Source organism: Cervus elaphus, chromosome 19, assembly GCF_910594005.1.
Source record: "Cervus elaphus chromosome 19, mCerEla1.1, whole genome shotgun sequence".
NCBI classification, from domain to species: Eukaryota; Metazoa; Chordata; class Mammalia; order Artiodactyla; family Cervidae; genus Cervus; species Cervus elaphus.
Genome location: NC_057833.1, coordinates 48275926 through 48293965, shown reverse-complemented (window position 1 = coordinate 48293965; position 18040 = coordinate 48275926). Strand labels below are relative to the sequence as shown.

Genomic DNA, 18040 nt, shown 5'->3' with positions numbered 1-18040 from the left:
ATGCTTTACTTGTCCCGTCAACCCACATAAACCATCCTTGCTTTTCGCTTCGTTTTGTTCTAATTCGCTAACTTGAACGACTGGATGAGGAGAAAGTGCTTTTCTGGGCACCGCCTAATACATCACCATCCCATGAAGTCCTTTCTAAGGATCTTTTCTGTCAAGCGCCTCACGGTGGCCTTGCCGTCTGCCGCCCGTCAGAAATGGTCAACTCTAGGGGCTTCTTGACGCTTCTGTGCGACGCCAGGCACAGGCCCAAGCGCGCAAAACGCCCAACTAGCCCTTCTCTGGAACCACGGATTTAACCGAACCAGCCCGGCTCTCGAAGAGCCTTCCTCAGAAAGGTTGGCTGCGTCCGATCCGTGCCCACCTCGATAACGCCCACACCGAACACGCCTGAGGTGAGACGCGCGGAGTTTTCCTCACAAAGAGCTGGGGTCACCCGCGAGTGTTAGCGCCCTTCTGAAGGGAAAGGGTCCGCACTCCTAGATCCCCCCAAAGTCCCGACCCAAAGCGCCCTCCGCCCCCTCAGACACAGTCCGGCCGAGGGGATCCCCGAGGCCCTCCGACTTGACCCCGACACCTGCGAGCTCTCCCCCGCCCCCACGTCCCAACCAGCCCTCGCTTGGTTCCGCCCACCCGCAAGAAAACTCCAGCGACAACTGCACCCAACCGCCCCTTCCCCCACAAACCACGGTATTTGGTTCCACCCACACCTCCTCCCACTCCAACTCGGTCCGACTCGGCTCCTCACCTAAAGACATATCAATTTTGTCCAGGTTTTCATTGCTGCGGGCTTTCGGCGGCGCAGGCGGCGGGGTTGCGGTGGCTCCCATTAACCGGGTACTAAACCGGTTCATGGCTGGAGACGTCGAGGGAACAGTCAGACGAGAAGGCCAGAGGCTGAGGCCTGCCACCTCCCACTCACGCACGCAGACTATCCGCACCGCGAGAGCGCGCACGCGTGCTGACGGAGTCCGTGCCCCCCTACGCGCGTCTGACGGCGGGGGAGGTGGGGACCATAGAGACGAGCGGCCTGCGAGAGTGGCCCCACCCCCTTGCAGGGACTGGGTCCTAGCGCCCCTTTCTGGACAGGAGAAAACATTGCACCCGCCGCTCTGGCTGCTAGTGAGAGCCGCCGTTTTAGCTGTTCGCCTTTCTGCCGGAATTATGCTGGACCGTGAACACCTCAGAATCACATGCCTTAAATGAGATCATGTTCTTCCGTGCCCTTCGACTCCCCTCTGCTACAGAAAGGCCCCGTAAGCTTTGGTACACATGAACCTTTCACAGCCCCACTGCAATGCAGCCGCAGAGGCAGGGCCGACCCTGCGAGCGTGAATGGCAGAACTGCGCCTCAGCTCCCCTCTCCCTGGTCATCTCCACCTGCAGCATGCGGAATCGCCACGTCTGGACGCAAAGCAAAACCTGCACTGATAATCCTTGCGTCACGATACTAATAAAAGTAAATGCTAACGTTCCCCGTCTCTGTACCACTTCTCAGCCGGCACACTCAAAACATTTTGCACGGTACTAGCTACCTTAAAACCTCACCTTCCCTTGGGAGAGGGGTAAGTACCTCTGCTTATTTGGCTGCATTTTTCTCTAATTCACTTGCGTTGGGAATTGATAGGGGGATTCGATTTCTTTCTAATCACCCCTATGGGAAAACGTCTTAATATTTGATGAACTTCTGCATAAGAACTTTTTTTTTCCTATTTACAAAACGTTGTATTCCCTCTCTTCTTACCTCCTTCTCCAAAGTAACTGCGCTTGTGTGGAAGCATTTAAGTTATATCATCCTCATAACAGTTTAAACTATCTAACACATTTGCATGTAAGAAAAAAATCAGGGACAGGTATTCTGTTCATTTAGAAATCTCTGCCACCTTCCCCCTATGCACTTCCTAAAATTTCTCTTTGCATAGAAACCAGCCAGTGATCTAAAGTGTCTCAAACCCACAATAGCCTGTACTTCTTTTTTTCCCCAAGACGAAAAATACAACCATAAGAGTAGAGTGAATCAGGTGAAGACACACCTATGAAGGGATACAAGAAACTTAAATGGTGGAGGAAGGTTTGGGCTCAAAAAGATCCAAGAACAATATTCAGCATGTCAAGGAGAATAACGTGTATGCTCCTGGCACAATGTGCTTGATTTTACTACTGTTCCACTCCGCAGCTACCACCTCTTTCCCAACTGCTAAGAACTAGGCAACTGGATTGTGGAGAAGTACAAGGGAGACCGAGGTTTTCTTGAATGTTTTCACTCACTTCAGTCATTCACCTTGTGAACTTGGAAGAGTGTCTGGACTTCATAATCATCTTCAAAACAAGAAGTAGTTATACTTAATATATGTTAATCTTTATTATCTCTAAGATTCCTTACCGTTCTAAAATATTCTAAACACAAGATATTTTTCTACATACTATCCTTCTCCCACTAGAAATAACTTCTGCAATCACTACTTATTTGTAGGAGCAAACCACAGGGAGGAACATTGGATTAAGTTCTTAATTTTATGGAAGAAAATTAATGCATTTAGAGTATGGATACATTTTGTATTTCAGGCAATACAGGACAGATAATAAAAATCCCAAATGTGTAAAATTCTCCCCACACCAGTTTATAAAGATTCCCTTTTATCCTGATCTTCTCCTCCAAACTGAAGCCCCATACCAAATCTCTTTAGCTCTAAAGGGAACATGCTTTGGGGTTTCATGAAGCAATCCTAGCTGTTGTGTTTCTCCAAGGGCTGAGGGTTTCAGAGTCTCAGAGCAATCACCCTGATTCCAAAGGGAAAAACAAGGAAACAAGAGGCATTGTAGTTAAGGGTAGATCGGCCACACACAAAGCCATACAAAACAAAAGAGCAACCTGAGACATACATAGCAACAGTGAAGAGGAAGAAAAGCCAAGAAATCAAAACCGGTGCATGTCCAAGAAGTTGACCAGCCAGTTACAGGGCTGGAGATAAAAGGTCAACCCTGCAATTTGCTGGGGCACAAGAGGCAGGTGTTCATTTAATCATATATTCATTGAGCAGTGGCATTATAATAGGCCCGGAGGGTAAAATGCTGAGCAAGATAGATGGTGTCCCTATCTTCATGTAGCTTGCAAAGAAAAAACATTTTCTGAGCATGTACTGTGAACATTTGCTGAACATGTGCTTTGACACTGAGCGGACAGCGTTTGTCTTCAGTTCAGCAGTTAAGTCTTCAGACCTAAGTCAAAATAAACAGAATTCAAGCAGCTGCCGCTTTTGGAGGCTTAATTTCATACAATGTAGATAAGACAATGTCTAGGATTGCCAGACAAAATACAGAACCAGTTAAATCTGACTTTCAGGTAAACAATGAATAATTGTTTAGTATAAGTTTTGTCCCAGGTTTCAGATAAACAGCAATTTTTTTTTTTTTTAATTTATTTATTTGGCTGTGTAGGGTCTTGCTTGCAGCACATGGGCTCTTTTGTTGCTCCTCATAGTACATGGACTTCCTTGCCCTGGGGCATGTAGGATCTTACTTCCCCAACCAGGGATTGAACCCACATCCTCTGCATTGCAAGGCAGATTCTTAACCACTGGGCCACCAGGGAAGTCCAGCAATTTTTTTTTACCACAGAATATTGCAGTAATATTTAGGATATATTTATACTAAGCAATTATTTGTTGTTTATCTGAAATTAAAACTTAACCGGGAGTCTTATACTTTTATTTGCTAATCTGGCAACCTTAACAACACCATACCTATTAACATGTGCTAGCTCTCTTTTCACAATGTGCATAGAGATCTATATTCTCTTCAAAGGTAAGCACAACTCATATATTTAACTCAGTTTTATTAGTTTGATATATATTTTAAGTCCCCTCCTTTTTTCAGCTTTATTGAGGTATAACTGACAGACAATAAAAGACATATTTAAAGTGTGCAGTTTGTAGACGTGTGAAATATATACCTGTGAAAATACCACCATAATCAGGATAATAAATTTATCTATCATCTCCCAAAGATTTCCTGTGTGCCTTTACAATCCCTCTCCCCAACCTCTACCTAAGCAACCACTGATATGTTTTCTGTCACTAAAGATTTGCATTTTTGGAATTTTATATAAGTGGAATCACACAGTATAAACTCTTTTATATATGGATTGTTTACTCAGCATAATTGTTTCCAATCTGTATGCTTTTTATTATCTTTCTTGCATTATTACACTAACTGGGGACTCTAGTACCATGTTAAATAACAATGGAGAAAGTGGACATCTTTGACTCGTTCCCAACACCAAGGGGAAAGCATTCAGTCTTTCACCATTAAGTATGATGTTAGATTTTTGTTGTTGTTGACGCCCTTTATCAGGTTGAGGAAGTTCCCTTCTACTCCCGGTTTGCTGAGAGTTTTAGTTATGAGTGAATGGTGAATTTTATCTAGTGCTTTTTCTGCATCTGAGATGACCAAATGGTTTTTCTTTCTAAGTTTATTAATATGGTAAATTATATTGGCTGCTTTTCAAATGTTAAACCACCCTTGTGTTTCTAGGATAAACCTACATGGTCATGGTGTATTATCCTTTTTTAAAAAAAAAATCTTTATTTTGGCTGCACTGAGTCTTCAGTGCTGCATGCGGGCTTTCTCTAGTTGATGCGAGTGTAAGCTGCTCTTAGTGGCGGGGCACCGGCTTCTCATTGTGGCGGCTTCTCTTCTTGTGGAACACAGGCTCTAGGTGTGGGGCTCAATAGTTGTGGTGCTTGGGCTTAGTTGCTCTATGGCACATGGGATCTCAGACCAGAGATTGAACCTATGTCCCCTGCCTTGGCAGGCAGATTCTTAACCACTGGACTACCAGGAAAGTGAAAGTGAAGTCGCTCAGTTGTGTCCGACTCTTTTTAAACCCATGGATTGTAGCCTACCACGCTCCTCCATACATGGGATTTTCCAGGCAAGAATACTGGAGTGGATTGTCATTTCCTTCTCCAAAGGATCTTCCCGACCCAGGGATCGAATGCGGGTCTCCCGCATTGCAGGCAGACGCTTTATCATCTGAGTCACAACTGCATATCAGGGAAGTCCCTGTATTATCCTTTTTATATATTGTTAGGTTTAGTTTGCTAATATTTTGTCAAGGATATTGTTTCTTTTTTCATGAGTGATATTGATGTGTTTCCTTTTCTTGTAATGTCTTTGATTTTGGCATCAGCTGTTGCTTTTCAGAAGAGTATTTTTAGAATTCATACTGCTGCTGCTGCTGCTGCTAAGTTGCTTCAGTTGTGTCCAACTCTGTGCGACCCCATAGATGGCAGCCCACCAGGCTCCTCTGTCCCTGGGATTCTCCAGGCAAGAATACTGGAGTGGGTTGCCATTTCCTTCTCTTTAGAATTCATATGTTGATGTAATTTGTATTATACTGGAATAAGGGAACTATTAATAGATATAGCTTGTATTCTATGTAGATACAGTATGTATTAAGTATGTATTAGTTAGGTATGACTATTATTATTATGCCTAACTCCTTGGGGCTTCTCAAGTGTTGCTAGTGGTAAAGAACCTGCCTGCCAATGCAGGAGACACAAGAGACATGGATTCGATCCCTGGGTGGGGAAGATTCCCTGGAGGAGGGCATGGCAACCACTCCAGTATTTTGCCTAGAGAATCCCATGGACAGAGGAGCCTGACAGGTTACAGTCCACAGGATCACAAAGAGTCAGACATGACGAAGCAACTTAGCATGCACACAACTCCCTTAAGCTCTTGTATGTACGGTATGGTTTTCCTTCTCTTTTCTGCTCAGTTCTTTACATTACCCCCTTTGCCAGTTTTCTGCTGCAGTACCTTTTCTTTGCCACCTTGCCACAGCTTCCTTTTCTCTTTTGTATTGCCCTTTTCTTTTGTTCTAAGTGTTTCTAGCTGTTCTAGTCTTCTGCCTTTCAATCTCAGGATTTATTCATTCATTTATTCAGAATTTGAGTCCCTACTCTGGGCAACACACTCTGCTACACAGTACAGTGTTACAGCCGAGAACATGACAGGCAGGGTAGCAGGCGTGGCTGGAGAAATGACTAGTCTCCAGTTCCCTGGTCATTAGTTTTCTTTGACTAGGCAACCTGCTTGGATAGATAGGGGAACTTGAAGGGGAATTCTTCCTGCACTCAGGGGTTGGAGCTCTAGCCTTCTCCTTATTAGGCCTTGTCTTCTCTGGGCAGGACAGGGGTTCTTTCAACCAAAGATTCTAGGTCAGTTCACTGAATGACTAATTGTGGAATTTTCTAAAGCTACACAAATTTACATAAATCACACAATTTCCCTCTAGTTACATAAGGATTGTTTCTTTTAAAAAATATTTCCTCAGTTTCCTCAATAGATAAATTGGTCGTCTAAGAAAGCTCTGGATAGCCAGGACTCTAGGCTTCACATACTGCTGGACAATCTCAGTAAGCTGCAGACAGCATGACTCTACAGAATGTATATCTAAGGATATTCTTTTATAAAACCATGCCAAAATGATCAAATTCAGGAAATTTAATATTGATGCAATTCTATTCTCTGACTATAGTCTATATTCTAAATTTTGCCAATTATCCTAATAAATAATTATCCTTTATAACAAGGATAATTCTATCTTCTATCTCCTTCCATCAGAAAAAGTTTGTCACCCTTTCTTAGTCTTTTATGATATTTATGTTTTTGAAGGTTGAAAGCAATCAGTGCAAAAATTTTCCTTCAGTCTCATTTTCTTATTGCCACCGTATGATTAGATTCGGTTATTCACTTTTGTAGGAAATACTATTAATACATAAGTGATGTGGGGTCCTTCTCAGTACTTAACATCAGGAGACACATGATGTTATTTTATCTTATTGGTGATCTTTGGTCACTTGGTTAAGGTGATATCTGCCACATTTCCTCATTGTGAAGATACTTTTTCCCCTATATACAATGAATAAGTAATCTTTGAGGAGATGGTTTGAGACTGTGTAAATAGTCTGTTTCAGAACAAATTTTACTAACAGCTTTAGCATCCATTGATAATTCTTGCCTGAATCAATTATTATGATGGTGGCTACAAAATAGTGATGTTCTAACTCGGTCATTCCTCTACATTCATAAGTTGACATTCAACTGTGAAAAGAGCTTTTACCTCCCTGCTCCCTTTCTTCCTTCCTTTTTCTATTTATTTATCTATTTGCATACTTACTTATATATACACATATAAGTTTCCATAGAAGTTCACAGATTCATCTCATGTTCAGTAAGTCTCTTTTGAAAAGGAAAGGGGTGCAGAGTGTAAGGGTTGTGCTTACCTTTGAAAAGAATGTAGATATGTATACATATCATGAATTAACTCATTTTGATGCTCAAATTGCTTTAGACTTGGCAAGTAGACAACATCCCTTAGCTTTTAAATTTTGAATGTTTAAAAAAATGCTAAGAATAATTTTAATGAATACAATAAAAATAAAATATTCATGACTTTGATATTTGTTGAATATATTCAAGAAGACTTTCTCAAAACCAAATTTTTTGGCAAATAGATAACTGTAATAAGCTTTAAAAACCTGTTATTTGAATAAATGATTCTTGAGTGAATTTTGCTTTCTGCCAGTGGAGACGTGTTCAATCCCTGGGTCAGGAAGATCCCCTGGAGAAGGAAATGGCAACTAACTCTGGTATTTCTGCCTGGGACATCCCATGGACAGAGGAGCCTGGCAGGCTATATGGTCTATGGGAAAAAAGTCGGACCCAATTTAGTGACTAAACAACAACAAATGGTACTCTAAGGCCAACTACCATTTGCATAAAAATTGCATCCGAGTAATCTTTAAAACAGATTAATCAGGATCAATATAGTTCTTCAGATTTTTTGAACTTTAAAATATTAATCCAGCAAGCAGTTGCTAAGTAAGGTGTTAGTTGCTCAGTCGTGTCCTAGTCTTTATGACCCCATGAACTGTAGCCCGCCAGGCTCCTCTGTCCAATGGGACTCGCCAGACAAGAATACTGGAGTGGGTTGCCATTCCCTTCTCCAGGAAATAAGGCCATTACATTTATGTGACAGTTACTGAACCCTAATGTTAGATATTCTTGCATATTTGACTTTTTGCATTTGAGTCTCAGATGTGATGCATAAAATTTTGTTAATCATAATCCTTGGTTCATGGTATACTCTCATCATTTTCCATGCATGGCCCATTTTCATTTGGTTAGCTAATTATTTTAAATAGCTTATTATAATTAGTTATGGCTTCATAACTAATTAGATATTTTTGAAATTGTGTACCTACAAACCCATCATTCAAAACAAAAGCTAGAACAGACAATAACTCTATGACCTGGCAATTTCACTTCTAGGTATGTACCCAAGAGAAACCCTTGCTTATGTATAAGAAGTGACATATAAAAGAATATTCATAGCAGCACTGTTTACAATAGCAAAAACTTGGAGACAATCCAAATGCCTATCAGTGGAAGAAAACATGAATAAACCAATGCATTCACACAATGAACTATTATATTGCAGTCAGAATCAATGAACTACAGTGACACGCATTATAAACAAATCTTATCAATGTAATATTAAGCAGAAAAAGCCCTCAAAGAATAAATACAGCTTAATATCATTTTTATAAAGTTAGAACACAAAAATTTTATGGATAGAGTCAAAGAAACTATTTAAAAAGAGAAGCAGTGGAATTATAAACAAGGAATTCAGAATATGGCTACCTGGGGTGAGGGAAAGCAAAAGGATGGGGTTGGGGAGTGGGCGCATGGCTAAAGCTTGTCATGTTTTTTAGCTGACTGCTTTAAAGAACATTAAGTGTAGGGAATTCCCCAGTGGTCCAGTGCTTGGGACTCCCCGCTATCACTTCACAGTGCCCAGGTTCAACCCCTGGTTCCTGTGAGTTGTTCAGTGTGGACCAAAAAAAAAAAAAATGTAAACCCAGTTTTGGACATATGAGGAAATTCCTGTTTTCTATAATTTTTACCACAATTTTAGCTCTAGAATTTCCTGATAATGCTGACTTTCATGTAAATATATATTAAAATCATGTGGCATTAATTTGGAATTATACCATATGCCAAGAAATGAAGTTGATACATTTGTAGAAATAGAAGGTTCTGAAACCCCAATGACTAACACTGCCCCTTTCTTAAAAAGTATAACCCTTTATAAGGAAGATATGAGAAAGTTTGAACAAATAGTATTTTTTATATAAATGGAAGTTGGAAATCACATTTTGCATTAAAATTCTCTTCCCCTTTTAATTCACAAAAGTTTTCTCAAGTTTGAAAATTCCTAAAAGTCATGTATTATTTTTAATAGAGTAACTAGTCTTTATGTAGTTAAATTAGATCCCTCCCTAGCAGAGTAGTGGTGATTCTGTTGCCTTTCCATGGCTCTAATCCCAGCCTCCTTGTTTGCTACAGCTACTGTCCAAGTTTAGGCCTGGATTTGCAAACTAGTAACACAAAGGGTACATTTATCCTATGGGCTTTTTTTTTTTTTTTTCTTGGCTTGTGTATTATTTACATTGGTTTCCTTGGTGGCATAGAGGTAAAGACTCCACCTGCAACGCTGAAGACCCAGGTTCCATCCCTGGGTTGGAAAGATCACCTGCAGAACAAAATGGCAACCCACTTGGGTATTCTTGCCTGAGAAATCCCATGAACAGAGGGCCCTTGCAGGCTATATAGTCCATGGGGGTCACAAGAATAAGAGAAAGTTTGCAACTAACAAACAACTTTCACACTTTAAAAAAAAATGTGGCCAATATTTTAAAAATTGGAAATTTTACTTAAAATGCAGATTCCAGTTTTACTAAAAACTCAGAATATTGTCAAACATTCAACTATAGCTAAGATGAGACTTTCCTTCTTGGAGGAGGTATGGACAGTCCAGTTCAGAGTTTCAGCCATTCTCCTACAACTGGCTCATTTCACTTACAGGCATTACCTGCTTGGCCTCTATAGGGACGTCCAACCTCTTCTCATATCCCTTCTTTTGCCCTTCCCGCCAACATAGTACATACCCATTACTGCTTCACATTGTCAAAAAATAACTTTCTAAGCAGGTTTGATCAAATCACTTCTTGATATGCTCATTGTTCTCAGGATAAAATCCAAACTCAGAATGGCTTCATGATCTTGTCTGCCTGCTCACTCACACCATTCTGTTTCTCACCTCTTCCCAGCTCTGATTACTACTCAGAATCAGCTGTTCCCAAACCAACTTCCTCATGTCTGTGCTTCCTCTCCTCACCTTCTCTTCCTTTCTCTAGGTTAAGTCATCAGTTCAGTTCAGTCGCTCAGTTGTGTCCGACTCTTTGCAACCCCACGAACCGAAGCACACCAGGCCTCCCTGTCCATCACCAACTCCCGGAGTTTACTCAAACTCAAGTTCATCAAGTCAGTGATGCCATCCAGCCATCGCATCCTCTGTCGTCCCCTTCTCCTCCTGCCCCCAATCCCTCCCAGCATCAGGGTCTTTTCCAGTGAGTCAAAACTTTGCATGAGGTGGCTAAAGTATTGGAATTTCAGCTTCAGCATCATTCTTTCCAGGACTGATCTCCTTTAGAATGGACTGGTTGGATCTCAAGAGTCTTCTCCAACACCACAGTTCAAAAGTATCCATTTTTCAGCACTCAGCTTTCTTCACAGTCCAACTCTCACATCCATACATGACCACTGGAAAAAGCATAGCCTTGACTAGACGGACCTTTGTTGGCAAAGTAATGTCTCTGCTTTTTAATATGCTATCTAGGTTGGTCATAACTTTCTTTCCAAGGAGTAAGCGTCTTTTAATTTCATGGCTGCAATCACCATCTGCAGTGATTTTGGAGCCCAAAAAAATAAAGTCTGACACTACTTCCACTGTTTCCCCATCTATTTCCCATGAAGTGATGGGACCAGCTGCCATGATCTTGGTTTTCTGAATGTTGAGCTTTAAGCCAACTTTTTCACTCTCCTCTTTCACTTTCATCAAGAGGCTTTTTAGTTCCTCTTTTCGGCCATAAGGGTGGTGTCATCTGCATATCTGAGGTTATTGATATTTCTCCCGGCAATCTTGATTCCAGCTTGTGCTGCATCCAGTTCAGCATTTCTCATGACGTACTCTGCATATAAGTTAAATAAGCAGGGTGACAATATACAGCCTTGATGTACTCCTTTTCCTATTTGGAACCAGTCTGTTGGTCCATGTTCAGTTCTAACTGTTGCTTCCTGACCTGCATATAAGTTTCTCAAGAGGTGGGTCAGGTGGTCTGGTATTCCCATCTCTTTCAGAATTTTCCACAGTTTATTGTGATCCACACAGTCAAAGGCTTTGGCATAGTCAATAAAGCAGAAATAGATGTTTTTCTGGAACTCTCTTGATTTTTCGATGCTCCAGCAGATGTTGGCAATTTGATCTCTGGTTCCTCTGCCTTTTCTAAAACCAGCTTGAACATCTGGAAGTTCAGGGTTCACGTGTTGCTGAAGCCTGGCTTGGAGAATTTTAAGCATTACTTTACTAGCGTGGGAGATGAGTGCGATTGTGTGATAGTTTGAGCATTCTTTGGGATTGGAATGAAAACTGACCTTTTCCAGTCCTGTGGCCACTGCTGAGTTTTCCAAATTTGCTGGCATATTCAGTGCAGCACTTTCACAGCATCATCTTTCAGGATTTGAAATGGTTCAACTGGAATTCCATCACCTCCACTAGCTTTGTTTCTAGTGATGCTTTCTAAGGCCCACCTGACTTCACATTCCAGGATGTCTGGCTCTAGGTGAGTGATCACACCATCGTGATTATCTGGGTCTTGAAGATCTTTTTTGTACAGTTCTTCTGTACATACTCATCCTTAAAAACTGCTCTGACATCAGTCCTCCAGGAAATCTTTCCCCAAAGCCTTTCCCTCCTGCTCTTCCTTTGTGACACCAAAGCAACCTGAGCTCTTGAGTTTGTGAGTTCTTTATTAAAATTGTTGTGGACCCCAAACACCACCAACAGATGTTAAACCTGCATAGGCTGAAGTGGGGTTAACCCTTCGTGGATTAAGTCCAGCGTTATTTTCGAGTCTAGACCTCCCACCGAGTTTGGCCCCAAGGGTGAAGTGTGACAGGCATGTTTAAGAGTCCACTCCAGTAGGAACTCTGGAGACTAGTGCAGCTTTACGTTTCAGGCCCCTACTGCCCGTGAGGTGCACTAGGGAAAGCTAGGAGCCAGGGTCTGAAGTCCGCGGCGAGCGCAGCTTCGGATTGGATAGGGCGGTGCATGCCGGTAGCGGCTGGGCCTTCGAAGTGCTTGCTGGGAGTTGTAGTTCACAGAGCCGGAAGTAGTGGGTGGCAGGGCTAGAAACCGCAGCTGAGGCAGCAATCAATGCTGCTGCCGTCACCCGGCCGTAGTGCATCACTCTGAGCCCACCCGCCGTGGGTGCCTCCTTAATTCCCGAGGAGCTCTGGGAGCCCTGAGGGGCGAAGCGACCGGGACGCCTCTCTTAAGAGGCGACGTCGCAGCTCCGGATGCGGCCAGAGGGCGCGGGAATGGAGCTTGGCCGCTGCGAGGAGGGCTTGCCGGAGGAGAGCAGGTGGGCTGGGGAAGGTCGCGCGCGGACGGATGCGCTGAAGCCGGGAGAGGCTTGGGAAGGCTCACAGAGCCCGAGGAAACAGACAGGAGGACTACTCTTGTGGGCGACTTGTTTGGGAAGAAATTCTGAAAGGAGAGACGGGGAGGTTAGATAGGGCGGACGAGGGAACGGGCTTAGTGAGAGAGAAGGAGGGAGGATAGGGTATGCTGAGGGCGGGGGGCGGTGGAGGGTGTGCAGTAGTGGGTAAAATTCAGACCCAAGGCTGCTGCTGGGGAGGAGGTGGACATTGAGAAGTGCTGCGGTGAGATTTCATAGGCCAGAGTCTGTAGATAGCAGTAGGGGACAGGTGGGTGCCCCGACTGAAACTTGCGGTGACAGCAGTTCAGGTCAGTATTAAGAAGGTTGAAGTAAGAATTTCTGGGAGCAAAGGTTAGGCATTTTGAGTGGCCTAGAGAGAAGCTTAGGCAAAATGAGTGTGAGGAAGAAGGCGTGAAGGAGGGCCTGTGGATGAAAGTGGGCGATTGTAAAGGCAGTGGAATGGGAGTGAGGGCTTGCTAATGAGACTAGCAATTGCGTGTGTGCCCTTTGTCAATGCTGGATCCCTGTCAGACAGTGACAGGACCTCCCTGTATTTAAACGCGTCACTCCTTACCCACGTGGAAGCTGAGCGATTTCCCGTTTATTTATATGAAACTGCTATCGAGTTCATACCTTCTAGAAGTTAGAAAAGCTGAATGTTGGCTTGGACTCCAGCTGTACTTCTGTGTAGGTGTTGCTTCATTAATAACTCTGGTCTTAACCTCTTAAGAATCTGGAATGGACAGGATAGAGCAGGAATGTGGCTTAAAGAAGTCCTTCTTGACTTTTAAAAACATTCAGATGGGGACTTCCCTGCTGGCCCAGTGGTTAAGACTCTGAACTCCCAATGCAGGGGGCCCAGGTTCAATCCCTGGTCAGGGAACTAGATCCCACATGCTGCAACTAAGACCTGGTGCAGCCAAATAAATGAATAAATATTTAAAAAGAAAAAAAACATTCAGATGTAGTTAGAGTCTCCGGAGCAGCTAGAATCCAAAGACTGGAATATTTACCTCTGAAAAAATATCAACAGGGGAAAATTAATGAGATTTCGTACATGGGTGAAGACCTGGCTGTTTTAAAGAGTGACTCCTCTTCTACGTGCGCAGTTAGCCTGTGGCCTGCTGTACAAAACGTAGGATGACAGGACTTGGGCTTACTGCGAGATCTGTGAATGATGTGTTCAGTGAAACTGAAGAGCCTACTTCCCTTTTCCATGTTTCAGTTTCTGCTTATGTATATTTGGCTCTTTATTCTTCCTCCAGATGTCTGTGAAATGCTTCTTGTAAAAAGTCCTATATACTTTCTAAACAAATTTTAGGATTATTTTTATTTTCCTCTACCAGTTCATGTGGAAGAGGCTAGGTTTGAAATTCAGATTTCCTCCCAGCTGAGTTATTTATTTATTTAGTGTATTTAACAAATACTTATTTACTATATGCCAGGCATTGTTTAAGAGCCTTACAAGGGTTATTAAATCCTCATAACAGCTGGGTGAGATAGGTACTATATTATCACCATTTGACAGGTGAGGAAGCTAAGACATAGACAGGATAAATAATTTGCCAAGGTCATACAGTAAATCCTTGGTGGAACTGGGATTCAGGCAGGCTCTACTTCTAATATCTATGCTATGCTACCTCTCGCTATGCTAATATGCTGGGACAAAGAAATGTATAAGGTGATAAATTTTATAGCATTCTTTGCCTGTCGTTAACGTTCCTAAGGCTTCTCCTTTGCAGGTATCTTTTTCTATTTTTCTTTCCATACTTGCTTCTTTACCAAGGAACTTTAGTCAAAACTTAATTTCAGCAGTGGGATTATCCCCACGAAATCACTCTTAATGTTAACATAGCCTACTCTCTGTTGGTGACTAGTTAACTTAGAATAATATATTTAACGGGACTTTGTGGCGCTGATGTGGCCGATTTGTGGGACTTTGTGGCGCAGAACTCTTTAGTTCTGCGTAGTCAAATGGTAAATAAAATACACGATTTGTGCCTGAGAATTGAGGCACTGTGGCTGGGTCACTGCAAACCTGACCTTTCTTTGGCCAATAAAACACCCAATTCAGAAGACATCTTCTTGATGAGATGGCATCATTTTTTTTTTTAGTATATGAAAGATAAAATAAAATTATATTCTGAAAGCAGTTGATGGAGTGAAATGTGCATAAGCTTTATAGCCAGGTAGAGCTGCATTTGAATTCTAGCTCTACTGCTTAACTTGACTTATCCAGTCTGAATGGGAAGAATGATGCCTTCCTGACTGGTGAGGATTCAGTAAGGTAATGTGCAAAAAGCTCCTCAGAGAGTGCTGATATATACTGAATGCAGAAAATGTCTACTTCCTTCCCCTCCCCAGTTTTCTTGACATAAGATGAGTGTGTGCTCTTCCAATTGCTGTTTGCAATGATATTATTGCTTGTGCTTCCTCCTTCTATGGTTTCTCTATCCAAATTGAACAAACTGGGGACTGGGGTGTTGGCCCAGAATTTTTTTTTTTTAATATTTATTTATTTGACTGCATCCGATCTTAGTTGTGGCATGTGGGATCTTTCCTTGTGATGCACAGGCTCTCTAGTTGTGGCATCTGGGCTCAGCAGTTGCAGCGCACAAGCTTAGTTGCTTGGTGGCATGTGGGATCTTAGTTCCCCAACCAGGAACAGAACTCAAGTCCCCTGCATTGCAAGGCGAATTCTTAACCACTGGACCACCAGGGAAGTCACTTGGCCCAGCTTTTAACTTCATCCTTGGAGTGGAATGTCATAGATTCCCCTATTGCTTTACATCTAGCTAGTAATCACTAGAAAAATGCTTTAGTGCTTAGGGATGACACTTCACTTTTCCTAGACTTTCCTAAATACCAATTGTTTGGAGGGTGTCTGGTGAAACTACTGAACCGTAATAGGAATGGTTCTTCTATCATTGTTGTGTTACCCTCAGCTGACTTGGACTATACCATCTCCTTCTGATCTTGGAATGCGACTACTTACAAAGATTTCCCAGTTTAGTGATTCATATAGTCAGAATTCAAGTAGTAGGATACTTTTTAGTATCTCCAGACTGAGCTCATTTCATTGACCAAAACCTGTTCCTCCTCTGTCCTCTGTCTCAGTTAATAGGGTTTTCCATTCAGTCAGCCAAGCCAGAAACCTAAGTGAAATTTGATACTTCCCTCTCCTTCATTTGCCGTATCCAAGTAGTCCCTAGGTCCAGTGAGTTCTGTTTCTGATTTTTCTCCTGAAGCTTTTTTCCCCTCCATTTCCAAATATATTGGCTTATATTGTTTTAGGAATGGCCAAATGTAGGTGCTTAAACAAAAATTTGTCCCTGTCTGTGTGCTGTTTTTTCTGATGTGTCGGCTTCATTCTCAGCAGTTTTTTCTACAGGATAACCCTTGGCAACTTCAAGTTTAACAATCCATCCAAAAAGAAGGAAAAGAGCAATGCCAATAGGTATAGCAAAAGTGAAAATTTTTGGACTGACTTATGTTACTGTTTTTGTTTTTTTTTTAATATTACTGTTCTTGTAATCAGGGTATGAAATATGTTGCTCCATCAGGCCTAAGTTATATGCTCAACCTTGGATCCTGGCATAGGGTGATCCTTTCGTGGTACTTCATGGACCAGGTCAAGTGCCAGAGGAATTATTTCCCTGTGAAAAATCAGTATTCTGATACCAAAAGAAAGAGGCATGAATTCTGGGCAGATGTAAACAAAATAAGACCTTTATTATTTCTCATTGTGGATTCTCCCAGTAGCCTCCTGACTAAGCTCCCAATCTGAACCCAGTCCCTCAATTCCGGATGGCCTCCACATTGCTACCAACATAATTTTTCCAGAAACAAAGTTACTATAGTATTTTGCTCAGAAATGTTAAGTGATTCCTCACTGAAAATAGAAAGTCAAAATTTTTTCTGGTATTCAATATGAAGTTTCCAGTTACAAAACTATGATATTCACTCACTCTTACATCTCCTTCCTCACCATTCTGATTCCCGCTCCTCTACATCCCCTGCATTACCTCCTCCTTTGCCTGGAGAGCTCTTAGTCATCCTTTAAATAATGCTCCTTTAGAAGACATCGTTGACCTGACCTGTTCCGTTTCTCTTATTACAGTACTTCTCACTACATAGCATTTTTTTTTTTTAATCAGTGCCTATTTCCCCCATTGCACTCTGAATACCCTGAGAGCTGAGGACTCTCCTTCTTTAACTATCATAAGCCTGGTGCCTAGCACAGTGCCTGGCATATAATTGGTATTCATTGAATATTTGCACAAGGATTGAAAACAGTAACAATTCGGTCATGCTTCTTATGGTCCGGCAGGTGTTATTGGTATTGTTGCTATTGAAAGGGCCTCTTCTTTTTCCCCTTCCTCTTTATTCATTTTTCACGTTTTCACGTTAATTTTCATTTTCTATTTCTTCCCTTTCTTTCCATTTTTCCTTTGACCATGCTCTGAAAGTTTATATAGCACTGATGGTAAAGCAAGTGGATCACATGATTTGCGGGCAGTCCACACTGCTAGTCCAATTATTTGTACACACCTCCGCCCCACAGAAACATAACTCTGAAGCTTTGGGGGAAAATTCTATTGTCAGAACCCAGGAGCAGGAGATGTATCAGCTGACAGCAGGGACCATAAGCTGAAGCTTTTCTCAGTATCTACTATCCGCACAGCTGTTTCTGCTTTTTATAGCTACTTTATCACTTCTTCCATAAATGGAGTTTTTTTCTGTTTTTTATTTTGTTTTGTAATCTTTCCTTCATATACAACCTACCTTGGTGTTTATAGACCAGCTCGGTCCAACATGATAGCCACTGAGGTGATTTATGTCTAAATTAGTTAAAATTAAATAAACATTTAAAATTTTGGTTTTTTAGTCACACTGCACAGACTTCAAGTGCTTAATGGCCACAGTGGCTAGTGGCTGCCATACGGGACAGCGCAGATACAGAACATTTTCAGCAACACAGACAGTTCAGCTGAACAATGCTGCTGTGGATTTAAATCTGCATTTTTTCAGGAATGAACTGCAGCATGCTTACATGTTTTTAGTTCGTCTGGATCAGGATCACTTGTGATCCAAGGATCACTTGTAGTATAACCTACAGTTGATTTGGAGGAGAGAAACTTTTTATCATAAGATACTTTTGAGAAAAAAGCAGTAAGAGTCATAATGCCATCCCTGGTCACCACCTTCACCTCTTCAATCACTTCAAGATTATGATTTTATTTTTGCCTCCTAACCTCCTAGAGAGTCCTTTGAGAGTTTTAAATTTTCCGAGGGTCTCCCCCCCCCCCAATTTATTCTACTTTTGTTATTTGTTCAATGTTTTATTGTTTTCTAATCAGAGAATATATTTATACTACGTCTTGAGAATCTGTTGACTTTTT

At 42.0% G+C, this 18040-nt stretch overlaps 2 protein-coding genes across 6 annotated transcripts in view; one reads left to right on the top strand and one right to left on the bottom strand.

Annotated features, from left to right (window-relative positions):
* FYTTD1 (forty-two-three domain containing 1) overlaps positions 1-981 on the bottom strand; it is a 30758-nt gene extending 29777 nt beyond the window's left edge. The window contains exon 1 of the mRNA XM_043873882.1: positions 755-981. Coding sequence (XP_043729817.1) covers positions 755-860 — 106 coding nt within the window. The 5' untranslated portion in view covers positions 861-981. The remainder of the gene's footprint in view (positions 1-754) is intronic.
* A 137-nt stretch (positions 982-1118) lies between these two features.
* RUBCN (rubicon autophagy regulator) overlaps positions 1119-18040 on the top strand; it is a 61609-nt gene continuing 44687 nt past the window's right edge. For 2 of the 5 annotated variants that reach the window (XM_043873875.1, XM_043873872.1), the window contains exon 1: positions 12312-12560. In XM_043873875.1, coding sequence (XP_043729810.1) covers positions 12496-12560 — 65 coding nt within the window. In that variant the 5' untranslated portion in view covers positions 12312-12495. Of the gene's footprint in view, positions 1572-12311; positions 12561-18040 lie in introns of those variants that run through there. The other 3 variants (XM_043873877.1, XM_043873879.1, XM_043873878.1) reach the window with 3 other exon arrangements.